The sequence below is a fragment of the Ranitomeya imitator genome, chromosome 7 (assembly GCF_032444005.1).
Source record: "Ranitomeya imitator isolate aRanImi1 chromosome 7, aRanImi1.pri, whole genome shotgun sequence".
NCBI lineage: Eukaryota > Metazoa > Chordata > Amphibia > Anura > Dendrobatidae > Ranitomeya > Ranitomeya imitator.
Window position 1 is genome coordinate 182,767,629 of NC_091288.1, and position 27,355 is coordinate 182,794,983.

The 27,355-nt window shown below is 45.0% G+C and overlaps 2 protein-coding genes across 3 annotated transcripts in view; one reads left to right on the forward strand and one right to left on the reverse strand.

Annotated features, from left to right (window-relative positions):
• METTL9 (methyltransferase 9, His-X-His N1(pi)-histidine) overlaps positions 1–19,295 on the forward strand; it is a 28,183-nt gene extending 8,888 nt beyond the window's left edge. For both annotated transcript variants that reach the window (XM_069734180.1, XM_069734179.1), the window contains exon 5: positions 18,626–19,295. In XM_069734180.1, coding sequence (XP_069590281.1) covers positions 18,626–18,828 — 203 coding nt within the window. In that variant the 3' untranslated portion in view covers positions 18,829–19,295. The remainder of the gene's footprint in view (positions 1–18,625) is intronic.
• Positions 1,345–17,262, reverse strand: IGSF6 (immunoglobulin superfamily member 6). Its single transcript, XM_069734181.1, has 6 exons — positions 17,175–17,262; positions 14,501–14,836; positions 3,231–3,334; positions 2,383–2,442; positions 2,220–2,300; positions 1,345–1,514 (listed from the first exon to the last, which is right to left on the reverse strand). Exons 1-6 carry the CDS (start codon positions 17,236–17,238, stop codon positions 1,461–1,463), a joined length of 699 nt encoding a protein of 232 aa, XP_069590282.1. The 5' UTR covers positions 17,239–17,262; the 3' UTR covers positions 1,345–1,460.
• Positions 19,296–27,355: the final 8,060 nt, after the last annotated feature.

The following is a 27,355-nucleotide window of genomic DNA, read 5'->3' on the forward strand; positions in this document are numbered from 1 at the left end:
ATCCAGGTGACAATGAATGGAGAGATGTCTGTGCATGTATACAAGGCGTTCTGCCTCACTCTATTGCATGCCCAGCCTCCTCTCCATTCATTCTCCGGCAGCTGCCTCTCCCATCTTTTCAGAGGACCCTCAATTTCTACATAAGTCAGACTTTTAAAGCAACTCACCGAAAAGGACATAAAATGCAAAACACATCACAGGAAAAAAGGCGGCTGCATTTACCAACACATAATATAAATGCACTGCAGGGTGCAGCAGCCTCCATGATAAAGGAGCAGGATGCTGCAAATGTGCAAAATCCTGATGGACCACACCGACCAGTTCATGGAGGGGTTGGTTGGCTAGTATTACAAATGCACACAGATAAGTCTTATATAGGGCACCGTCACATCACGTGTCTGGCTTACAGCCTATTAGTGACGCCTATATTATTAGATCACATTTAAAAAAAAAACTGACCATCACATCCAAACATAGACTAGGTGTGAACAGGTGCTAACCTAGAGTCACCAACTCGTATAACTATCAAATAAATAAGGCAGCACACAGTAGCGCCATAGCATGCAAACATGAAATATGAAAATTAAATTGCATTACTGCACTAGACATATAAAAAATTGAGAAAGTTTAGCGCATAAATTGGCCAATTCATGTGTACCTGGTAGCCACGATAAGGCATTTCTCGTTTACCAGGACCTAACGATGCCAATCCTCGCTTAGAATGAAGTCTTCATCTGTAAAGGAACCTGTGAATCCTCTCTTAGACTAAAATCTATATCTCTGTGGAGGGGTAGTGGTCCTGCCTTGATTAAAACACCTGTGGCTAAAAGGCAGAGTGCTCAGTCAGAAGGCTAATGAGTACAAACTTCAATAAAACTGACCGTCACATCCAAAAATAGACTAAGTGTGAACAGGTGCTGAACCTAGAGTCACCGACTCGTATACAAACTATGGAATCAGCGTTCACATGATACATCCACATCTATCGTGCCCTATATTGTGTGAAATCGTATGTGGCTCCTTTCTCGGATGAGATTTATGCTGTCATTTCTGTTTTTCTGTTCTGTCATCTGAGCAGAAAAACCAAATTGCGCTGAATCCGTCAAAAACTGCACCCGATGAACCCTACCTATAATCTGTCATATAATCCGAGCCGTCTGATTCCATCCTGGATTTTCAAGAGAAAAATACACAATTTTTCTTCTATAACGGAGCCTCCGACACGGATGTGAACGCAGCGCTTTACTTTTTTCCACGTCTGTTCCTGACATCAGAACACTGGATCCTTAGATCACCCAGAGCTGATTCCTACCCATCAATCCAAGTATTGCAGTAACTGGGCACTTGCTGTTTTTGAGATTTTATTAATTAAATAGTTTAATAACTTTTTACATATTTTCCATCTTTTTCTCACACCGTTTGGTCAGTACATTCCAGCCTTGTGCTTCGGAGGAGCCAGTTCAGTCTAAATCTTGCGTATTCTGGTAGATTTGCTCATCCTCTATGACCGGGTTCTGTTAAGAAAGGAGTCAGATATTTGGATTAGGAGAAAATTGTTGGTGATCCGTGAACTGCGCTAATCCCAGGACTGGCTGCCACCCACCCGGGGCAATGCTTTTCGTAAAGACGAGATGGCCTCCACATGTCTGCCTCATCTACCCCACAGCGATCAATCAGCTGTCATTTCGGCTACTCCTAGCCATAGATTTCCCTTGCATTGGGGAATCCCAGCTTGCCGTAGTAGCCATTCGGATGGGTGGACTACCGTGTCATGCAGGGCAGACCCAAACCATTACAGTGGGAGTGGATTTAAAGACCCACGAGTCTCAAAAGATCCCTGTTTGAATAAGGTAGCATAGCACGTGCATGGCCATCCATCTACTTACTTCTGGGAGACAGTCTCCAATACCACAGAAGTGAATGGAGCGGTGGTCACACATTCACGGAAGGGAATTTGAGAGCCACGTTGTTGTCATTATGGGGGTTATTGGACCCCTACCTGACTTATATTTATCACCTATCCTCCGGAAGGTGCCGATAGAGCTCAGCTTTCCATAGCTGCTCTCCATTCTGACCTCTAGATGAGGGCCTGAGTGAGAAGACCTCTTCTGTCATCACAAGGCCCCAGCAAGGAATTGTCCTTTTGAGGGTAAGTTCCTAAATGTGGCGCCTTGGGCTCGCCTATATTGGAGCGACATGGAAGCACCAATCTGACTTACTGGTTTTCCGCTTTTCCGATGATGCCTCTTGTGGTATTCTGCTGCAATGGCCTGAAAAATACTTCTCGTCTTGAAAGTTCTCTGTAAGAAGAGAGAAACGTTTTTATAGATCCCGATCTAATATTACCTACAGCATAAATGGCGCACAAGCGGGATCCCTTACGTTGCTTTTCATTGTGCCGCCGCGCTTGCTTTGCAGACATTTCCACATTCTCCATTTTGCCTGTAAAAGTTTTCAAATGTTGTGATGTGTCTCAAAAGCAGAATATTGTCCTGGCGAATGAATAGGGAAAACGCAAAGTGCACGGGTTACATGTGCATTATTGCAGTTTATCAAAATTTGACTTGTGTGAGGCCGAGATTCGGTGCCAGTCGCAGCCCGCGGGCCACAGTGGCGCTATTTCTGTAAGGAAGTAGCCATGCTTTCCTAATACAGTCGCTCTACATTGATGCTTTGATTAATAACTAAAATTACAGTTTTGACATTCCAGAAGATCATATTGATGGGAGGTCCGGGTGCAGAGACCCTCTTTGATCACTGCAAGGAAGCGGCACAAGCTGTGGGCTCAGCGATGTGCCGCCGAACGCTGACTATTGGCACCACTTTCGCTGTTGTGGCTTTACATTTACAGGAATATCCTCTTATTAGATCTTCCTGTCGTGGTGTTAATATCTATATTAGTCACTTTAGGTAATGCCCACTTCTCTTTATTCAGTGGTTTACAGCTCTATATAAGTGCTGGGCTAAGGTGTTATCTGAGCATGCTCTTGTGCTAACCGAGTGACTTCAGCATGCTCTAAAACTATTAGAGTCCCCACAGCTGCATGACTAGCGGCTGTTCGATAGTCACAACGCATGCAGGGACTGCCTAACTGACAGCTGTTACGGCTGTCATGCTTTTTGAGCACGCTGAAGTCACTCGGTTGGCACAAGAGCATGCTCAGATAACACCTTATCCCAGCATGATTGCTCATCATATTGATATATATTATTAGATATATAGTACTCACCTTGAAGGAGTAATAAGAAAACAGTGCTATACAATACATGAGGGTCAGTGTGCACAGGACCATCAGAGCGATATTGGTCGGTGTAATCGCCATGTCAGGTTTCTCTGCAATGGAAGAGAGATAATGGTTACTGGTTTTGAAAAAGGATTTCCAGGAGAAAGAAATCAGCTGGGAACAGGATTGTCAACCGTCCAGAAATTCCTGAACAGTCTGCAAAAAAATGGGGCACATCCTTCCCCTTCCGAAAAAAAAAAAAAAATAGATGTCTGTGATTTTTTTTTTTTTTTTTTAAAGCTGCAGAGACTTGTACACATTCTTATGACTGTATTTATCACTCCCTTTACAGTTCACAGTGATTGCAGCCAGGATTTCTCCTTCGCCTCATTGGGGGACACAGACCATGGGTGTATGCTGCTGCCACCAGGAGGCTGACACTAAGTAATACAAAGAAAGTTCTCTCCTCCCCTGCAGTATACACCCTCCTGCTGGCCCCCAGCTAACCAGTTCTTGCTTAGTGTCCGTAGGAGGCACACGGACGGGTCTGCTATTCAGACCCAAAGAATTTACCTTTTTACCTTTTTTACCTTTTACAACGGACGAAGGGGGCGACGGATTCTTTCATGGTCCGATCTCCCCCGAACCAACAACAGGCGAGCACGGGAGTTTCACCTCTCCGTATCCTCTCCTGCGACGTGGGAAGCCACTGCCTGAGCTGATTTTAGGGGCGACGGGCCCCTTCATGGGCACCGATCTCCCCCCTCCCTCCCTTATCAGACGAGCACTGAAGTTTCACCTTCAGTATCCTCCTCTGCAGCCAGGCCTATTGCCGGACATTCAGCCCTGTCCACCAGGTTTTACCCTCGGCTGTACAGAGGCACCTACCAGCGTGGCGTCCGAGCAGCCCCCACTGCATCACCACTGAAAAAGCGGATGATGGAAGGAGGCAGACGGTTCCTCTCCACCCCTCTTCTGCAGGGATGGTGGATGGAGGCTCCCCAACCCCTACACCGTCCTATCTTCCCTGGCTCAGCTCTACCTGCAGCATGGGGTAAGTGCACGTGAAAAATTGAGTTTTCTGGCGGTCATAGGTGGGCTCCATAGCGCCAGGGTCCCCACAGAGCTTAGCGGTCCTTTCCCCTTCAGTCCGCGGGTGCGCGCCAGCTGAGTCTATAAATTTAGTCCCCGGCTTCGGCCCTGTTTAGGCCGCATTCTGGGAAGCCCCGCCCCCCGCCTGCATCACTCTAGCGGCTCCACCCCCCTATTCTAGCGCTTCTCATGCAGGACGAGATCTCGGCGGCCATCTTCTCCCAGAAGTTTCCGGTCCCTAGTTCTTCTGGAAGGGGCTGCTGCCGGCGGCTTTCAGCGCTGTAGTTGGCGCTATTCCAGTCGGGGGACTCAGAATCCCGGTAAGGTGAATCGCTCCCTTCCCCCGCAGCCCCGCACGTCCGGCAGCATAAAGGGTCTAACTTCACGGTTTTATATACTTGGGACCTGCATTCTCTCAGGTCCCCTGGTCTTTGAGTCTCATGTCCGGTGGCCGCTGGGCTTAACTCGTGTCCAGTAGCCGCTTCAATGCCCAGTGGTCGCTGGGCTTATAGGTGCTGCTACTGAACGGAGATTTATTGGATCCGTTATTGAATGCTGTGTTCCAACTACTCGGAAGTTCGAGCCCAACTTTCCCCAGTTTTTTCCATGGTGTTTTCTCATAAACCCTTGACCTGCATTTCCTGGTCTTAAGGGTTCCCTAGTTTAATAGGGGCATATTACCAGCAGAGCCGGTCACATTTCTCATAGTTCTTTATCAATTTAGCTCAGGAGCCTTCGCTGCCGCCTATTCCGGCTCCTCCCAGAGTACCTAGTTCCCCTCATGGGGTCCCACCTCCGGCATAATCTTTTAAAAAAAAAAAATGCCCCGATGTTGTCCAGCATTCCTGGTCTTAAAGGAGCATGACCAGCATTCCCGGTCTTAAAGGCACACGACCAGTATTCCTGGTCTTAAAGGCACATGACAAGTATGCCCTGGCCTTAAGGGCACGTGACCAGCATGCCCTGGTCTTTAAGGCACTTGGCTAGTATGCCCTGGCCTTGAAGGCACGTTACCAGTATTTCCTGGTCTTATTGTCTCATGACCAGTATGCCCTGGTCTTAAATGCACGTGACCAGTACTCCTCGGTCTTAAACGCTAGTGAACAGTATGCCCTGGTCTTAAATGCACGTGACCAGTACTCCTCGGTCTTAAACGCTAGTGAACAGTATGCCCTGGTCTTAAATGCACGTGACCAGTACTCCTCGGTCTTAAACGCTAGTGAACAGTATGCCCTGGTCTTAAATGCACGTGACCAGTACTCCTCGGTCTTAAACGCTAGTGAACAGTATGCCCTGGTCTTAAACTCCCATGACCAGTACGCCCTGGTTTTTAAAGGCACATGACCAGTATGCTCTGGTCTTAAAGGCACATGACCTGTATGCCCTGGTCTTAAGGCATTTGTCCAGTATGCCGTGGTTTTTAAAGGTGACCAGTACGCCCTGCTCTTTAAGGATCTCGACCAGTATGCCCTGGTTTTAGAGACACGTGACCATTATACCCTGGACTTAAAGGCACATGACCAGTATGTCCTGGTCTTAAAGACGCATGACCAGTATGCCCTGGTCTCAAGGGCACATGACCAGTATGCCCTGGTCTTAAAGGCACATGTCCAGTATGCTCTGGTCTTAAACGCAAATGACCAGTAGGCCCTGGTTTTAAGGGCTCATGACCAGTATGTCTTGGACTTAAAGGTGCATGTCAAGTTCGTCCTGTTTCTTAAAGGCACATGACCAGTAGGCCTTGGTTCTTAATGGCACATGACGCACAGGAACTGTATGTCCTCCTCTTAAAGGCACAAGACTAGTATTTCCTGGTCTTAAAGGCGCATGACTAGTATTGACTGGCCTTAAGGGCACATCAGCAATCCTAAACTGGTCTCCCTATCTGAACTCTGGAGCACTCAACATGCTCCCTATCCTACAATGGGAGTCGTCGGCTAGCAGGGGCCGCTAGTATTCTTGAATAACGTACAGGTTCTAGAAAATGGAAGTTTTCTTTTCCTGATCTCTCCCCCATGTTTTGTTGAGAACAATGCGGAATATGGATCGGATATTGCCTTGATTTGCCAGAGCTTCTGAGAAAGAGGGACTCTCTCTCTTTATATCATCAACAGGTTGACGGGTGATGCACTGGACAGAAACCTCTAAGTTGGATGCCATTCCGGGTCGGTTTTTTATGGCGACGGGTCCTTTAAGGGGCTCCGATTTCCGCCCACACCTTCAACAGATGAGCATATGGATTGTCGCCTCCGTGTATCCTCTTCTGCATTCAGGCCTAACGCCAGACAACCTGCCCGGTCCACTCGGGGACTTCTACTCTGAGGATGTACGGAGGCACACATTTTTGGCGTCCAAGCACCCCCCCCTTTCTATCATCACTATTTAGCGGATGATGCAAGAAAGCGGACGATTCCTCTCCGCGTCCCTGTTAAGAGGACGGTGGATTGAGGGTTCCTAATTTTTCTACTCTGCACGACGATGGCTAGAGACCTGCTGGTCGCAGTCCCGCATTCTACCTCTTGGCAGATTATCCGGGTAGAGTTTCTTGTGGTATACCTACCAGTATCCCTGCCTGATGTATCATCATTTAAGATACCACAGACGGTCGGATAGCAAACCTAGTTCGTTCCGTCTTGTGGTTTCGGGTTCAGCGCTTTTCCCTCCCTTAGCCGCCACATGGGTTGCTTGACCAATGGTCTCCTGGTCAGAGACCTTAACTACTTCATCTTCAACAATATAGCTGGCCAATCTAATTTTCTGAGCGGGAGACTAGCAAGGGATCGTATCTCCTCTACAGACCCAACCAGCAGTGGAAGCATTGTCCAGGATAGCCTAGATCTAAGGGATCTTGGTTCCTAAATGGAGGGAATCTAACAACCTTGGTCAAGGTCCTCCTTTTTTCTTATGGAGTTCCTCCGCTCAGTTATTACTTCATCAGAAAGAGGTGGACTTTTCTGGCATCCTTAGACATTCGGGATTCTTACCCTCACATGCCTATTTCTTCCCGCTACAACAATCTCTTCACCTTTCCATTTGCGAACAGCATTTTCTAGTCTCGTCCTTGTCCTCCGGCCTGGCTACCACACCAGAATGGTCGCAAGGGTCATGTCGGTTGTCGTGTGCTTCTTGCACCCTAGAAGCATGGTCGTCCTGCTCTTAGGTCAACTTTGTAGCTGCTCTTCTAGGACTACGCTGAGTCGTCTATATCTCTTGCAATACCCTTTCTCTGGGCTGGCAGCTGAACTTAGACAAGTTTCTTTTCCTCTTTCCCAGTTCAGCAGATCCTCTTTGAGGATGATCCTGCTCATGCAGGATGATTATTCTCTCTCGAGTCAAGGTCGTGGCTCTTCTCCAGAGAGCTTGCGCACTTGTTCTCTCATTCCCTCGGTTCATTCAGTTCGCTAGGAGGGCTCTGAGGAATTGGACAATAATGGAAGCAGTTTCCTTCGCTGCGCTTGTTTTTCTGCAAATCTATCATGCTTTCAAAGAGTACTCTCTGAGCTCCTTCCTCTCCCAGAGCCTTCTCCTGATCCAATGGCCATTGGGGGAATTCCAAGGCCAGTCTTTTTCTCCCGATCATTTCTCTGGAGTTCTGAACGGTACGTCTAATCCTACAGCAGGCCCACTTACTTTAGGCGGGTCTTCAGTTGGATATCGCCACGGCTGTGCCACTCGTTAACCATCTAGCAAGTACCCACAGTCAAGCGCCATGGCCCAGGTATCTCTCTCTCTACTGATGAGCCGAGATCTTTCATTCAGGGATCTCAACAGTACTTATCCCTGGAGTAGAGCTCTGGGCGGCAGACGTATTCGGGCGGCAGACGTATTCAGCCGTCGGGGTTTCTCCTCTAGTGAGTGGGAACTTCACTCGGAAGTCTTCCATCGGATCTGCCTTCACTGGACTACTCCAGATGTAGGTCAGATGGCGTCCAAGCTGAACGCCAATGTACTCCGATTCATGGTTTGGCCTTGACTTCCAAGACCATCGCAGTGCATGCTCTGTTCTTCCACGGTACCAATTTCTATATCTCCTCTTCTTCTACTTCTGAGATCTTTTCGGAAGCAGGAAGGGCTCCAGGGATCCCGGGAGAACCGCACTGACCATGTCAGGGTTTGCTCGCTTGCTGTTCTTCTAGTTTTCCGTCTTATTGCGACAAAACTGGAAAGATGGACTTTCTCGCAGGGAGCCTTAACCTGTAGTTCTTCCCTTCCGCGTACCGTTAGATCCGTGGGACCCTAACGTTCCTGGGCATCTTACAGTGGACTTCTTTTTTGGATCCGGACAGCCTTCACTATCAGGGAAGGTCTCTTCCCTTCTTTCTCTGCGTTCTTGTCCTACTGATGAGTCTTCGGAACTCGACGTTCTGTTCTTTGTCTTTTTTCCTTATTACCTCAAGGCAGGGTTGCCCTCAGGACATCCCCTTCCCTCATTGCCAAGGTGGTATTGTATTCCCACTGTTGCAGGGGAATCGTTCTCTCATCTCTTTCGACTCCGCTCCACACACCTCGGAAGGGATCCTCCATAATCTGGAAGAAGTGAGTACTTCGAGTGGGTACGTATCGAGAATGGCGTCCTGCCAAGGGTTGGACGCTTTACTTGGCTTTCTCGATGGTAAGTAGGCTTCCTGACAGTCGCAGGAAGGGTCTAGCCGTTTCTTCGGCCAGGTTAGCCTGGTGGATTGTTTTCTCCATCCAGGAGTCCTTCCGAGCTAGATTTCAGCCTATTTTCCTGTCTGAGGGCTCTAGGTTCCAGACTTCGGCAAGCACGACCGCAAGCTTGCGGACTCCTCCAGTCCGCATACATTCTTGAAGCACTTTTATTCACATACTTCTACAGATGTGGGTCGGGGCAGGCGGACCTTGCAGGCCGCGGTGGCGCACTTGTAAGTAGCGGTTACACGGCCTGATCTGATGATGTCCCCACCCAGGGACTGCTTTGGGACGTCCCATGGTCTGTGTCCCCCAATGAGGCGAAGGAGAAATAGGGATTTTTGTGTACTCACCGTAAAATCCTTTTCTCCGAGCCATTCATTGGGGGACACAGCTCCCACCCTGTTATTAGCTTATGCTTTGTTTTTATCTTTTGATATGTTATACTCTCATTTATAATGTTACATGCTATACGTTTATATGTTGCTATTGATCTACTGCTTTTGCACCGAACTGGTTAGCTGGGGGCCAGCAGGAGGGTGTATACTGCAGGGGAGGAGCTAACTTTCTTTGTATTACTTAGTGTCAGCCTCCTGGTGGCAGCAGCATACACCCATGGTCTGTGTCCCCCAATGAATGGCTCGGAGAAAAGGATTTTACGGTGAGTACACAAAAATCCCTATTTATGGTCTATAGACATGTATCACTTATAATTATTAGTTATAATGGTTTTCTAATGTGTTCGTAAAAAAAAAAAAAAAAAAGTTGGCTGTTCGTGATTTTTTTGGAGACGCTGTCAAAAACAAAATATAATTGGCAACCCTGGATGGGAATACTATACTTTCTAATCTAGATTGGGTGCCTCTAGTGCCCCCTGGTGTCAGGTCCCTGCAGAGACAGAGTAGGAGGAGGCTGGCTTAGCTGTTGTAATGTGCCATCAGCCAGCCCCCTTCATACACCTCACTTGCCACACACTGACCCTGACCGTTCTGTTCTGTGTTAGTACATGGCTGGTGGTCCAAGAGCAGGGGCCAGGACAAGTGTAGCTACGGGGGAATAGGACCCCAAAGGTATGTATTGGAAAGTTACGGTATATATTTTACTACTTACAGATGACTTTATTGTTCTTTCCCTCTGGCTCATCCCATAGTAAGATTGATCGCAGTGACTGTCAAGTAAAAGTCACGCTCGGCCGAAAAGCATCTTAAGATTTTTACATATATTCCTCTGAGGGTTTTTTTTTACCCTCGTTTGATCTTTCTCACAGCTGTCAGCATTGTGTGCATTTCTCAATACTTGCAAATAGTTGTAGTATAGTGCAGCCATTTACGATCACACTTATTGTGCAACTCTGCATTCCTGTGACGCCACAAGATACCTAGTTCCCTGCTAATACTACATACAGTCATGGCCGAAAGTGTTGGCACCCTCGAAATTGTTCCAGAAAATGAAGCATTTCTCCCTGAAAATTATGGCAATTACACACGTTTTGTTATACACATGTTTATTTCCTTTTGTGTGTATTGGAACAACACAAAAAAAGGTAGAAAAAAAAAGACAAAATTGGACATAATTTCACGCAAAACTCCAAAAATGGGCTGGACTGTTCTAAAATTGTGGGTAAACAACTTTTGTTTAAAGAATGTGATGCTCGTTCAAACTCACCTATGGCAAGTAACAGGTGTGAGACATATGAAAATCAAACCTGAAACCACATAAAAAGGGGAGGAGTGGACTCAATCTTTGCATTGTGTGGCTGGAGAACAGATAGAGGAGAAGAGAACTGTCTGAGGCACTGAGAACCTAAATTGTTGAAAAATATCCTCAACAAAATTATTTTTCTTGGCAGCGCGTCGTCCTGGGTAAACCTGACCTGTATACTTGAAATTTAGCAACTTTTTTGTAATACAACTTATCAAAGAAATTTGCTTCTTTCTCCTGGACTGATCTTTCATTCTCAGAATTCGCAATTGTTTTGTTCAATCACTCTTTAGTGAATACAGATTTTCAGTTAAGTAGCTAGGAGATGACAATTGGTGCTCATAACATTCTATAGAAGGGGGAGGAGCTAGAGTTCCATAGAACTTTATGAGCACCAACTGTCATCTCCTATCTCCGTAATGGGAAATCTGTATTCACTAAATAACAATATTACAGATTTTGTCCATGAATTGAGAGTGAAGGATCAATCTAGGAGAAGGAAGCAGATTCTCCTGATGTGATATCTACTATATAATTTTCTAAGGGTTACTTCCATCTGTCTGTCCTTCTGTCACGGTTATTCATTTGCTGATTGGTCTTGCCAGCTACCTGTCATGGCTGCCGCGACCAATCAGCAACGGGCACAGTCCGGAAGAAAATGGCCGCTCCTTACTCCCCGCAGTTGGTGCCCCCGGCGATCCGCTCCATGCTCCCCGCAGTCAGTGTCCCCAGCGCTCCGCTCCATACTCCCCGCAGGCAGTGTCCTCGGCGCTCCGCTCCATACTCCCCGGAGTGTCCCCGGCGCTCTGCTCCATACTCCCTGCAGGCAGTGTCCTCGGCGCTCCGCTCCATACTCCCCGCAGTGTCCCCGGCGCTCCGCTCCATACTCCCTGCAGGCAGTGTCCTCTGCGCTCCGCTCCATACTCCCCGCAGTGTCCCCGGCGCTCCGCTCCATACTCCCTGCAGGCAGTGTCCCTGGCGCTCCGCTCCATACTCCCCGCAGTGTCCCTGGCGCTCCGCTCCATACTCCCCGCAGTGTCCCCGGCACTCCGCTCCATACTCCCCACAGGCAGTGTCCCCGGCGCTCCGCTCTATACTCCCCGCAGTGTCCCCGGCGCTCCGCTCCATACTCCCCGCCATCACTGTCCCTGGCGCCCGCTCCATGCTCCCCTCCGGTCACTGCTAACACAAGGTTAATGCCGGCGGTAACGGGCCGCGGGTAACACACTCCGTCTTTATTGATGCTGCCTATGCGGCTTCAAAAGTAAAAAAAGTAATGTTAAATATAGTAAAAAAAAACAAAAAACCTGCTATACTCACCCTCCGTTGTCCGCTCGCGCCTGCCGCCATCTTCCTTTCCCAGCGATGCATTGCGAAATTACCCAGAAGACCTAGTGGTCTCGCCAGACCGCTAAGTCATCTGGGTAATTTCGCAAAGCATCCTGGGAACGGAAGATGGCAGCAGCCACGCGCCCATCGGCACAGCGCCGTTGGATCCCAGGAGGAGGAGAGACGGGACACTGAGGAGCAGCGACCAGAATGGTGAGTATGTTAGAACTACAAGGGGCCCTCAGATCGTTAGGGGAGTATATGTTTATTTTTTAACCTGTGACATACGTGGCTCGGCAATATACTACGTCACTGGGCAATATACTACGTCACTGGGCAATATACTACGTGGTTGGGCAATATACTACATGGCTGGCAATATACTACGTGGCTCTGTGCTGTGTACTACATCGCTGTGCAAAATACTACGTGGCTCTGTGCTGTATACTATGTCACTGGGCAATATACTACGTGGCTGGGCAATATACTACGTGGCTGGGCAATATACTACGTGGCTGGGCAATATACTACGTGGCTGGGCAATATACTACGTGGCTGGGCAATATACTACGTGGCTGGGCAAAATAGTACGTGGCTGGGCAAAATAGTACGTGGCTGGGCAATATAGTACGTGGCTGGGCAATATAGTACGTGGCTGGGCAATATAGTACGTGGCTGGGCAATATAGTACGTGGCTGGGCAATATAGTACGTGGCTGGGCAATATAGTACGTGGCTGGGAAATATAGTACGTGGCTGGGCAATATAGTACGTGGCTGGGCAATATAGTACGTGGCTGGGCAGTATACTACGTGGCTGGGCAGTATACTACGTGGCTGTGCAATATACTATGTGGGCTGTGCAATATAGTACGTGGCTGGGCAATATACTATGTGGGCTGGGCAATATACTACGTGGCTGGGCAATATACTACGTGGCTGGGCAATATACTACGTGGACATGCATATTCTAGAATACCTGATGCGTTAGAATCGGGCCACCATCTAGTCTAATATATAATTGTCTAAGGGTCACTTCCGTCTGTCCTAAAGTCTGTCACGGATATTCATTGGTCGCAGCCTCTGTCTGTCGTGGAAATCCAAGTCGCTGATTGGTCGTGGCCGTTTTGCCGCGACCAATCAGCGACGGGCACAGTCCGGAAGAAAATGGCCGCTCCTTAGTCCCCGCAGTCAGTGCCCGGCGCCCGCATACTCCCCTCCGGTCAGCGCTCACACAGGGTTAATGGCAGCGTTGACCGCGGTGTAACGCACTCGGTTAACGCTGCTATTAACCCTGTGTCACCAACTTTTTACTATTCATGCTGCCTATGCAGCATGAATAGTAAAAATATCTAATGTTAAAAATAATTTAAAAAATAAAAAAGTTACATACTCACCATCCAGAGCCCCCGGATCGAAGCGGCCGGTTACCGATGCTCCTCACGACGCCCCAGTGACCGCTCCATGCATTGCCGTCTCGCGAGATGATGATGTGCTGTCTCGCGAGACCGCTACGTCATCATCTCGCGACACCGCAATACACTCTTCAGACCGGAGCGTGCGAGGAGCATTGGTAACCGGCCGCTTCGATCCGGAGGCTCCGGATGGTGAGTATGTAACTATTTTTTATTTTAATTCTTTAACAGGGATATGGTGTATACTACGTGACTGGCTAATATACTACGTGGCTCTGTACTGTATACTACATGGCTGGGCAATATACTTCGTTGACATACATATTCTAGAATACCCGATGCGTTAGAATCGGGCCACCATCTAGTATTTTAATAAATATATTATTTTTATGTGTACTTTTGATCTGTGAAATAAATATAACAACGGTTACTTATTAATCGTTTTAGCGCCAAAAAAAAAATACTCCAAAGAATCGCAAAAATATGCCAGAAATATCTTGTGCACACAAAATCGTGCCAGTCACAAATGATGAATCGAGGGAAAACATCTGGAAACCTCAAACCCTGCTCACTATGGCAAATAAAAATAAAAAAGACACATACACACAAAGAAGTTACTATAAAAAGAGCAAAAATTAGAATCAGGCGAAAAACAGGCATAAAACACAAAAATAATAGACCAAAAATGGCGTAAATGCAATAATGAATCAAGCCCTTAGTTGTTCATCTGATAATCCAGAATATCCGTAAGGGTTTGGACCAGCCAATCTGTGGCTGTTAAACAAGCGCCATTCGGGCTGCATGGAAGCCATGGTGATTGTTTAGCGGCCGGCATAGACAAGCCAACAGCGCTACACAGAACGGTCATTGATACAGTTCGATGTGGATAAGGCATCATTGTTCTTGGCAGCACTTTTCCTGGTTACACAGGTGGATGTGCTGCCGAGAACGATGAGGCTTAAGTGATTTCACCCGACGAACAAGTGCTTCGTTTGATCGTTGGGTGATCGGCAGCCTGTTTAGACGTTCAGATTATCGGGAAGCAGTGCTTATAGTAATGCTTGCACCTACAGATCAGTGTCTTGTTCTACCTCGTATTATTAGCATTGTTCCTTGTCCTGCGGCCTTTGATGTGGCGTTTGAAGATTCCGGATATACTAAGCCACAAATATATATTCCGCTGTCCTCCGGGACTATTCGCTCGATTTTCAGCAGGCTTATCTTGTCGTTGTTCTCGACTTTGAACCGGTTTCCATCACCTGGGTCTAGTTCTTCATACGTAGTAGCCAGATATCGAAACCAGAAGACGATCTTTGTGCCCGGACAGTCGCTGGCTGTATACTTGCATGATACGTTGGCTGTTTTCTGCTCCAGTAATGCTTCCGAAAACGCATTCTGCTCCACCTCCACCGCACAACTCCCGACACCTAGAGGACGAAGCGGCACAAACATGAGTCTTATCGCTTTTCATTGGGGGTTAGTTTATGGGCTATCCTAAAGCGACCATAAATCCAAGTTTGTCCTTGGTCGTCGGCCAGTGCTGTTACAATGGTGGTGTCTCCAAGTAGATGTTAAGAAATGCTAAGCTTACAGCTCATTGATGCGTCTGTGCTGGGTCAGCAGATGTGTGACTTCACACCACAGCTTTACTCACTCTGGTTATTTCCCAAGCTTCTCAGCAATACGGCATTATGTCAGCATTGTATATTTATAGCCCTTCTACTGTAGAGGCCACAAGGCTCCTAAATATAAGGATTGCTATATGGCCAAACTGACAATCCCTGTCTCTGTTAACCACCTCCATGTAAAAAATATTCACCTCTTCCAACTAGCTTAAAGAGGACCTTTCACCAGGTCAAAAGTGGTCTGTTCGTGCTCTTGTTTTATCCCTGCTGGGATTTCCAGTTTTCTTGTGTTTTTTTTTTGTTTCTTTTTAAATCCACCATATTGTGCCAGAGATTAGCAACTTTTCATTTAATTTAGGGTCCCGTGAGCCGCGCGTGCGACCCCCCCCCCCCCCCCCCCCCCGAGGGTCCCGTGAGCCGCGCGTGCGCCCCCCCGAGGGTCCTCTGGTTGACCACACTGTCCTTTTGTCAAGTTTTTTTTTTTTTCCCCTTTTTACTCCTCTTCATGCTAACCACTGTCTAGGTCTCCTCTCACTTTGGGACACCCACATTATGCAGCACTGCTTACTGTCCAGACCTTATGTCTGCCTCTGACGCACACTGGGCCCTGTCTGATGTCCTGACAGGAAGCTGTCTCTGTCCCTTCACCTTAGCCCCTCTCACTCTGGGCTACTCCCAAATAACAACTCCAACTCTCCCTACTGTCGGGCAGAATACAACGCCAACACTATTAACGCATATCACTGTTCACATTAAACAATTCAGCAATAGGTTTGGGGAATGTGGCCACTATTTGCCACTGTTCCTATAGGCTACTTATACGACAGGATACATCCGTATTGACGCCACCGTTTTTAGCTCCTTCACTTTCCATTTAAGACAAAAAATAAACCTCCAGTATAATTTCAGTTCCCTATCATTGAGGAAGAACTGCAGATCTTGCTTTGTACTTTTCAGAAACAAGAAGCTTCTCTAAAAATCCTCCTTAGATAACTAGTTCTTCAGAAACATTGGAAAGCTGATTTGAGCCCTACGTATAATACAATGGTAACAGTATTTCTGGAAATTGCAGAAATGGAGAAATGACTGAAATCTTTCAGTGGGTCAGGGCAGTGGTCTCCGACCTGTGGCTCCTCAGCTGGCGTGAAACTCTTAAGGGGACATTGTACTCGCAGACAGCATTGCGTACAGGAGATACATTATATATATATATATATATATATATATATATATATATATATATATATATATATATATATATATATTATAGAGAGAGATATAGATACATATATATATATATATATATATATATATATATATATATATATGTATATAGATAGATATAATATAGATGGATAGATATAATATATATATATTAGATATATATATAGATATATGTATATAGATATACGTGTATATATATATATATATATATAGAGATAGATAGATATATACACTATATATATTTTATTAATTAAAATCCCTGCTGTTTGTATGAATGAGTCCAGTGGGCGTTCCTAGCAGTGATTGACGATATCTCTGCTTGAACTGTCATACAGGGAAGACTGTCAATAATTGATTAGGACCGCCCACTGGACTCCTCATGCAATCACCAGGAACTTTACTGAATAAAGTTTAACTTAAACTTTACCCAAAAAATGTCTATCAGTCTGATCAGCTCCTCCTGCTCTAGAACATCCTACCTGCAGATCAGAGACCATTTTCTGTATGACCGGATCCCTTAAACGTTTTTGCCCGGGTTTGTCCTAGACCCTAATGCATTATTATTATTATTATTTGGGGGGTCCCCCATCTCATGGGGGGTCTCTACCTGCACCTAATATAGCATTGCCCCAGTCAGTAGATCAATAAACGCATCTACCCTACGACAACTCGTTACTCTCCAGCGGTGGTATACCTACAGGTCCCAGGCGTGCTTGTAGTTTGGCCGTAGCTGGAGAGCCCCCCGTTGTGAAGCCCATCGCTGTAGCCCCTTCTGAAGCTATACATAACACCGAGCCCCTGCTCTCTACTACATTTACCCATAATAATGAATTGCACGGACAGGTTTTTTTGCGATACTTCTCTCTAGTACAGACTCAGATCTTTCATGTATAATTGTCGTATTTATGGCACTTACCGGAGTAACAATATGTGAGGATGAACTGGAGAATCATGCATCCGGACAAGTGGCTTCTGTCCATTTCTCATCTCAGTAAATTACTTCTAAAAGGGGAACTGATGGCAGTCCTTGTCTGAGCCGTCCCGTAGCTGTTGGGTCACTTCCTGCCTTGGTTTCTCGCTGTCCTTCCCTAAAGGCTTTATTCCTACACCGGACTGCAGTGTTTTTGGGACTTTGCAGAAAACACACAAAAAAAAATGCACAAAGTAAAAAAAGAAAACCCCGGCAATTGCTCCATCATTGGTCTTGTTTCCTTTCATCCTATCTTGACTCATGTTCTAATTTAAAATATATCAAGAAATCTTCTCTGTGTCTCCTTAGCTCAGATAAGACAACTGGCTGCAGCAGGAGCCTCTCCCCTCCGCTCCATCTGCTGTTCTACAAAAGATTGCTAAGGCTGGTTACATACTACTTTAATTCAAAAAAATGTACAAATTATATATATATTTGGTATCAACGTGTCCAGAAAAGTCCAATCTATCTAAATATAAAATGAATTAAGCCAATTTGTAAAAACTGTAACGAGAAAAAAAAATTGAACCCCCAGATTTGTGTGTTTTAGTTGCTGCAACTTTGCCTAAAAAATGCAATAAGAAGCAATCGAGGTGTAATATCTACCCCAAATAGTATCAATAAAAGCACAAGAGAACCATGAAAAAAACCGAAACCTTACACGGCTCCATTGGCCGAAAAACTAAAACTATAACGAGTGTTGGAAAATGGCCACTCAAGCAAAATAATTTTTTGAAACTTTCTGAATTGTTTTTTTTTTTTTCCCGATTTTATTTCACTTGGAATACTTTTCCCATTTTCCAGTACACTGTCTGATTAAAGTGGATGGTGTCAATCAAAAGTACAACAAGGCTTTTTATAAGGTTTTGTCAGAGGGTAAATAAAAAGGTTACGGCTTTTGGAAAAAAAATCTCTGTTCTTATGGCTTTAAAAAGGGTATTTTCATCTTTAGAATATATTCCCTATCGGTGGGATCTCAGCGGTTGGACCCCCAACAATCCCCTATATGAAGATGAGATGGACTCGAGTTATTGTCCAGATTGATAATGTTGTGTGGTGATGTGTAGTGCTGGGATAAGGTGTTATCTTGGCATGCTCTTGTGCTAAGAGTGTCCACGTGACTGCATGTCTCGCGGCTGTTCGACACGCCACGACACATGGAGGGGTTTCCTGTCGAACAGCTGCTAGACATGCAGTCACGGGGACTTGAATATATTTTTCGAGTACGCCAAAGACACTCGGTTAGCACCCGAGCATGCTCAGATAACACCTCATCCCAGCACGTTCTCTCATCTCCATTTGTTTTTTTGGTAGTTTGAGAAGTCCTAAATTCTAAGACATCGAAGCCGATTGCTCATGATCCAAGCTCTAATCTCTACCATTACGTATACTTCTAGGAGGCAAATGGGAGAAGCCATCGGAAATCATGGAAGTAACGGGAAGCGTATGGGAGGAACAAGTGAACAGCCTGGCTGCCGTCTTCCATGAAGCAGGGTTTGTTGTTGAGGCGTTCACCAGACTCCCCTATTTATGTGAAGGCGATATGTACAATGACTATTACGTTTTGGACGATGCCGTCTTCGTTCTCCGGCCGATGTAGGAATTTTGGCGTCCTTATCCTACGTGGACCAGAAGACAAGATTGCCCAAGGCCAATCAAAAAAAAAAAAAAACCCTTGAAGGCCAAAATCTAATTGTATCTCCTCCGGGGCCGTGTTTATATGATGTGTATATATATAAGTATACATGTGAGTGTCTGTGTTTGTACATGTACAGAATCTCGCCGATAGGAACCTTTTTTTAATTGACTCAACTGTGCTACCTTTTTCCAGCAAAAAGTGAACATATTTTTACGTGACGGAACGACCGTTCGCTGCATCAATAAAATGTTGTTTTACTTTGTTCCTTGTGAGAAAAATCAATGTCTTTTAAAAAAAAAACAAACAAAAAAAACAACAACTCTCGCAATAAAATGGGATATTTCAGACTCTTCCATGTGAGAAAACTGTATGATCGACAAGCCAAAAGCACATGTTTTTTTAATCATGTCAATAAAACGTCCAAAGACTGTTGTGTGTGCGGATCTCTTATTTCCACACTGGGACTGAATACTTACAAATGTCCGTGCCCTGCTACACCAATATTGGGAGAATTAGTTTTGGGCTGATCATTTGTGAACAATACTAGTGCTGGAAAAGTTTTGACTTGAGGTTTTGCAAAGCACTAAAAAAGTCTAATTTCTGAAAGGGAATCTGTCGCAAAGATTTTGTTCCCCACCTCAGAACAGCATGACATAGAGACAGAGACCCTGAGTCCAGTGATGTATCACATACGAGGCTGCTTGCTGCAGTTATGACAAAATTACAGTTTTATCTAGCAGTTCTCTGAGCCTTGTACAGTATTTCCATAAATGTCTAAGGTTGGAATAATCCTTTAAAAGAGTTGTCTGGTCTTAAGCTACAAGTGTACAGTCAAAAAGCATACTCACGGACACTTTACAACTAGACTTTCCAGCCTTGCTGAATTTTCTTGCATTGAGTGAGGCGTAACCCATCTAGTCGTAATGTGGCCAGGAGTATGCGTATGGCAAACACACTGCCTTTCTCCCCTGCCTCCTTCTTGTGATAGTTTTCTCACCATTCTCTATTACAAGCAGGAGACAGGCCGACATTGTATTTCAGACAGCACTCCCAGGTAGAGGCAGGTATTACGAACCAAGTGAGGTTTTTCATATGTATTAGACATGGGTACTAGGTAAAATAACTAAGACACAAGACCCTACATCTTCAAGATTCCCTTGTGGTTGTAGGACAATCTACAGGCCGAATAGCATTTGCAGCTAATCTCAATGATGTTCAACTCTGTAATAATTATTTTACCTATAATCATCAAAAAAAGCTATAACGCGATAAAAAAAAGGAAGTTGCATTTTTACTTCCTTTTTGTCTTCCATACATTTTATATGACAAAACTCAATATGATGCAATTTGCTGTTTGCACTCTCTTGTGTCTTGCTTTGCGGTTTTCTGCATTGTTCACAGCGGCAACTACTAAAGTCTCATTGGGGATGGTTAATTCACTACTCTGTCCTATACTTGCTGCTTCAAGAAGTCTTTTCTAGTCTGTCCCAAGAATAGAAAAGGGAGAGTGTTTGCTCATTCACATGGAGTACATTACAGTGCCTGGTCAGGCATTGTGCTGGGGAAGAACAGATTCACAATCTTGCACTCCTAGTATCATCAAATCCATACATTTTGCTATACCACTAGTAATCTTTGTCTGTTAAATGGCCAAAGTGTCAATATGCTCTTAAACTTTGCATGTTTACCAACTTATGCTCCGGCTCATTTTTTTGGTCTTGGTTTAGTTTCTTGTACTTTGTACAAACAGGTGTAATAACAAGGGTGGTAGAGATTTCACTTCTAATTTTATATTAATCAGTATTAGATTGTGAGCCCTCGTGGGCAGGGTCCTCTCTCCTCCTGTACCAGTTGTGACTTGTATTGTTCAAGATTACTGTACCTGTTTTTATTATGTATACCCCTCCTCACATGTAAAGCGCCATGGAATAAATGGCGCTCTAATAATAAATAATAATCTTAGGGCATTATGAATAAATAGAACTTTTCTATTTATCATCAATCCATCAATAGAAAGTATTCTGTATTTGTAGTAATTTTGGGCAGAGCTCATTCCTAATCTTGCGTTGCTGCCTTTTGAGTTCTTGCAACGTTTTAGCCCAGCACGACTTTACTGTAGTGGATATGTTTTTATATGGCGGTAGTTAGGAAGTTGTACACTTCATGGTCAGCAGATGGCGCACTAGGCTTCTACACACAATTATAATGAAAATAGAGCAGGTTAAATAGGAATAAATGGAGGTCAGATGTAGTCTGCACAATAAAAAAAAAATATTCTAAAAAAAACTAGAAATAAATGATCAACAAGCGATTTGCATTTTGAGTCCCAATAAACACAGTCAGTTCGGACACTGCGGTCCATATCTGGACTGTCAAATTAAGGTCGTCTGAACCTGGCTTTACTGTAAATGTTTCTACAAATTGCTGGAATGTTGCAGCTTTTTTACAGCGCGATATCAAGGGTAAAAAACGCTGCACTTTCCAGTACCAACAAAGTGAGATTTCTGAAATCTCATCCACATGCTGCTTATTTTTTTTCTTGCGGATTTGAAACATCAAAGCGTTCATTGTACAAGTCCGCAGCATGTCTATTTCGTCTACCCTGGTTTTTTTGGGGGGGTTTTTTTTTCTGCCCGCACTGAACACTCACACAAACTAACAAGGCTAACCACGTGTGCTGCCAATACTCCTTTTTCATTACTGGTTATGCGGTCGACCATTCATCTTCTTTACAATCCACCTCCTACGTTGGACTCCTCTATCACCCATGGTCAGTCGCTAGCTCACCGTACGCTCCATGCGTTCTGCTATGAGGTCAGCGGTTTTTCCAACATGTCCTCTTCCCCTATCTCCTAACAGACCTTTCCATCATGTCTCCCAACGCCTGGTCCATCACTTCAAACCCGAAAACTTAGTCATTCACCACAGACGAAGAAGTAGCTCGCTCCATTGACCAAAGTCCCTAGCTGGAAGCAGCTATACACGAGTCTAGCGCCTCACACAGTAAAGCACGCGCACTGCCCAGTGGGGCCAAATCTTAGTTTGAGTCTCCTCCTCCTAGGGCCACGTTCACATGCTCAGTATGTGGTCAGTATTTTATCTCAGTATCTGTAAGCTAAAACCAGGAGTGGGTGATAAATGCAGAAGTGGTGACGTGTTTCTATTATACTTTTCCTCTGATTGTTCCTCTCCTGATTTGGGCTTACAAATACTGAGGTAAAATACTGACCAAATACTGAACGTGGCCTAACAGCCTATCTCAGGAACAAAGAGGCGCAAGAACAATAGAAAAAAAAACACTTCTTTAGCACATTTTTAGTTGTAATAAATGTGAATAAATGGAATGACTATTTGCGCCTATGCCGTCCTTTTCATACCCATAGTACTCGAGTGTAACTCACATGTAGCTCAGCATTGAGACCACCATCAATCCTGGTCGAGTATCCGCCTTTGGCTGCGAAACAATCTCATATCAGGCTGCCTCCACCAAACTTGACAGTTCCTTCAATTTCTCCATCCGTTCACCCCTTTTTCCCTTCTTTCTTTCACACCCATTTGCACCCATCGGAGCCTCGTCTATTGACTTTCATCTTACTGCTCCAAATCACCCGTTTCCAATCTTCTACTGTCCACTTTTCATACTTTTTTGAGGCTTGAGTTGAGGCTTCTTCACCAATTTTCGGCCACCATTCCAGACTTGTGTGACATGCATCGCACAGTGCTTACATGGATGTCTGTGTTCTCACTATTACAAAGCATAAGAGCCTCCTCCACCGCCATGTTTTTCGCACCAGAACTGATAGACCTTGTGATGAGACGACTTGTTGACTCCGATATTTTGCCTGGACGTCCACCCTTTGTCTTCTGAATGGATGGATGGACTTCATTTTGTATTCTTTCTACTGTCATGGCGCTCACATGATGCAGTTTGGCATTTTTCTTGGCCGAGAGACCGCTATCGATGAGCTGGATAATGTGGTTTCTCTTTTCTTGGGAAATCGCCTTCATGGCTCGATTGGAACCAGTGACCTTTCACTTGGGAATCAACCTAATAACACACCGAGCTATTAGGGAATGTGGGAACAGGTTGTATTTTGTAGTATTCTGGAAGAAAAAGATTTTTCCACCACCGGGAGAAAAACGGTAACTAATCATCTGCTAAATAGATGTAAGTCAAATTTATGTATGAGATAGCCAAGATGGTTGTCTATAAAATGTTGGTAGTCTCATGATCAAAGCAGTAGTGGATGATGAGATGTGGAGCCTGAAAGTCAAAAGTTCAAAACATTGTTACCCTTTCACTTGTGAGTGTAGTATTGATAAAATCCCTGTTTTTTTTGTGCTGCCGATCTCGCAGTTCTCTGAATACAGAGCTCTGTATAACCCCGCCCACATCAGTGATTGGCAGATTGTTGTATACACTGCATAGGCAGAAATCTGCCAATCAGTGGTGAGAGCGGAGTTATACTGAGCTCATGAAGATAGAGAACTAGATGGCCGTAGGTTTTCCTGTCCTTTACTAATTACTTCCTTCTAATAAAACAGTGATCTGATCAAAACTACAGCAAGCAGCCCAGTAAGTGACACATCGCTGAAGTCAGGGTCTCTGTCTCTACATTATGCTGAGCTAAGATTAGGTAGCATAAACCTGACATCAGATTGCCTTTAAACGATGGCAACGATCATGTAGTGATACATGTGGGTTTAGGTAATTTACTTTGTAGGCTATTAATAATATTTCACATTTTATTTTTTTCCTTTATAAAGAACATTGTGAAAAAAAATTGACATTTCCCAATTACGTAAAGGTTGTAGGCGGTCGTATTATTTTCTAAAAAGCTGAGTGTTTACTAGAATAATAAAATCGATGCTCGCTGGTTCTTTCCAACACCGCCATCTGAATTCGCTAAGAAAAACAGCGACCTTCACTGACTAGACTGTGCCCCTCGCCGGGGGTAATAATGGCTGCGCACTGTAGAAAACATTGCTTGTGACACGTACGTCTCATTACCAGACTTGCTCCGGTGTATAGCTGAGAACGTACAACACCGTCTGTTGGGAAAGAGGATTTCTCTGTGGGCCGCTGTGAAATCCAGGAGTGTAAGATCAAACTCAGCAAAGTCGTCCTAACTAAAATTGCAGCTAGGCAAAATTACCCTTCCTTACAGAATATAGTATTAAAGTGCTTGTCATTAATGGGCAATTAAAGGGGTGGTCCAAGTAGTTGCAAACAGAAGCTGCTACCCTCCTGTTCAACCTGGTTCCTGCTCAGAATGATCACTGACCTCTCCTGCCAGCGATTATGCTGTTTCAGGTCAACAGATCAGCTCTTTCTCTTCCAGGCTGCTCTTTCTCTTCAAAGGGGCGTGACTGCTGATGTAGTGCTGATTGACAGCCAGCTTCCCGCAGTTAGGCAGCGGGGAGCCAGCTATCAGTATGCCACAGATGACAAGCCACTACTCTGTTGACGTGACATTAATGGAAGCTTCTAAATTGCCGGTTGGAGAGTTTTGTAACCGCTCTGTGCCCAGCATAGATTCATGCCGGGCACAACAAAAGGGTAGTTAGCATCTACCTGCCTGTTAGTTTCTTGGCCCATAGTGAAACAAATTAATAGTCCTGCATAATCCCTTTAATGCATCCCTTTCTCTGAGGCACTGTACCAATCACAGATAGCTGCCGGACTAGTCAAAAATGGCACTTAAAGTGAATCTGTCAGCAGGTGTTAGCTCGGTTATCTAAGAGCAGCATGATGTAGAGGCAGAGACCCTGATTCCAGAGATGTGTCACTTACTTGCCTGTGTGTTGTGGTCTCAACAAAATCACCATTTGATCAGCAGGAGATGATCACTACAGGACTAGCTTTGTCAGGCCTCCTGGTCAACTCCTCTATGCAACCCCGCCCCCTATCCCTGATGAAAAGCTTTCTGCTCCTATAGTGTACACAGAAAGCAACCAATCAGTGATGTGGGCGGAGTTATACAGAGCTTATCATTCTGAGCACTGCTAGATCTGCAGCAGGGAAAACAGTGATTGTATCAAAGTGGAGGCAAGCAGCCCAGTAAGTGACACATCACTGGAATCAGATTCTCTGCCCCTACATCATGCTGCTCTCATAGCAAACATCTGCTGACAGATTTACTTTAAGTACTGTCAGCAGAATACCTGCAGGACCTGTTTGGACATATGGACGCTATAAAGTACAGGTGCATCTCACAAAATTAGGATATCATCAAAAAGTTCATTTATTTCAGTTCTTCAATACAAAAAGTGAAACTCCTATATTATGTAGAGCCATTACAAACAGAGTGATCTATTTCAAGTGTTTATTTCTGTTAATGTTGATGATTATGGCTTACAACCAATGAAAACCCAAAAGTCATTATCTCAGTAAATTAGAATACTTTATAACACCAGCTTGAAAAATCATTTTAAAATCTGAAATGTTGGCCTACTGAAATGTGTGTTCACTAAATGCACTCAGTACTTGGCCGGGGCTCCTTTTGCATCAATTACTGCATCAATGCAGCGTGGCATGTAGGCGATCAGCCTGTGGCGCTGCTGAGGTGTTATGGAAGCCCAGGTTGCTTTGATAGCAGCCTTCGGCTCGTCTGCATTGTTGGGTCTGATGTCTCTCATCTTCCTCTTGATAATACCCCATAGATTCTCTATAGGGTTAAGGTCAGGCGAGTTTGCTGCCAATCAAGCACAGTGATACTGTTGTTTGTAAACCAGGTATTGGTGCTTTTGGCAGTGTGGACGGGTGCCAAGTCCTGCTGGAGAATGACATTTTTATCTCCAAAAAGCCTGTCGGCAGAGGGAAGCATGAAGTGCTCTTGATAGACGGCTGCGCTGACTTTGGTCTTGATAAAACACAGTGGTCCTACACCAGCAGATGACACGGCTCCCGAAACCATCACTGATTGTGGACACTTCACACTAGACCTCAGGTAGCTTGGATTGTGGCCTCTACTCTTCCTCCAGACTCTGGGACCTTGATTTCCAAGGTCTAGTGTGAAGTTTCCACAATCAGTGATGGTTTGGGGAGCCATGTCATCTGCTGGTGTAGGTCCACTTTGTTTTATCAAGACCAAAGTCAGCGCAGCCGTCTACCAGGACATTTTAGAGCACTTCATGATTCCCTCTGCCGACAGGCTTTTTGGAGATGGAAATTTCATTCTCCAGCAGGACTCGGCACCCGTCCACACTGAGATAATGGCTTCTGGGTTTTCATTGGCTGTAAGTCATAATCATCAACATTAACAGAAATTAACACGTGAAATACATCACTCTGTTTGTAATGACTCAACGTATTATATGAGTTTCACTTTTTGTATTTAAGTTTCTGGTAAAAGGGGAAGAAAGGAAAAAAAAGCGCACCGATCTAAATGTAAATGTATAATAAGGTCGTAGGTGAATATAGGTGGCACTCACCTTTTATAAATCTTGATATCTTGCATATAGGTCACTTGCGACCATTAGGTGTTCAAAGGTGGATTTCTCCTGTGGTCGGTATGCTGCAAATCCCTGGTAGCTAGTACGTCGCTCAGACCAAGTACCCATAGGAGTGTTATCCAATAAACTTTATACCAGGCTATTTGCTCTCCCGTGGGTGACAATATACCTGAGGAAGACATCTATACTGTCGAAACGCGTTGTATGTACTTTTTCTTGAGAAATAATAAAAACCCTTTTGGATAATAAGAAGCCTTGGATCCTACACCCACGGGAGCGCAAATAGCCTGGTATAAAGTTTATTGGATGATTTTTTGTATTGAAGAACTGAAATAAATTAACTTTTTGAAGATATTCTAATTTCGGGAGATGCACCTGTATGCCCCTCTCTTTTGGACCCCCTCTCTGAAACAGACCTCAGGGCCGTTACTTTTGAATAGACACTGACCACTGCTGGCGAGATGGACAAGAGGAAACTGCTGCTACAGTCATTATTAAAGGGATTGTCTCATTAGAGGCATTTCTCTCAAAATATGCACACCTTACCGATCAGATACGGCCCCAGGTCTTATTCCTTTCAAACAGCCATGATTTTGTTGGAGGAATGGATATAGTATTACATGGTGGCTATTGCAGAAAATATAACATGGTCGTGGTCACGGCACAGTCCGACCCAATTGACATCCTTAGATGCGATCTTCAGGTCACATTAGTAGATATAAGTCGATATCGACAGGTTTCTTCTTCTTTTGTTTTATCGACAGGTTCAGCTGATGGTCTAGTATGAATTGGGGGGGCACCGGCCGATTGATGGACTGGGTAGATGTTGATCACACATTTTGGACCACCGATCTCTTGGTGCTGAGCTGCCGGTTGATGTGAAAGTTAACGGCTTTCTTATAGGGAAGCGCTTGACCGAGCAACGTTCTCCTGTGTACGGAAGAGTTGACTAGAACGACTGTCAGCCGAACGAGCCGCCTAAACGTCGCCTGACAGCCATCTAATGTGTACGGCCAACTCTAGTCTACAACCT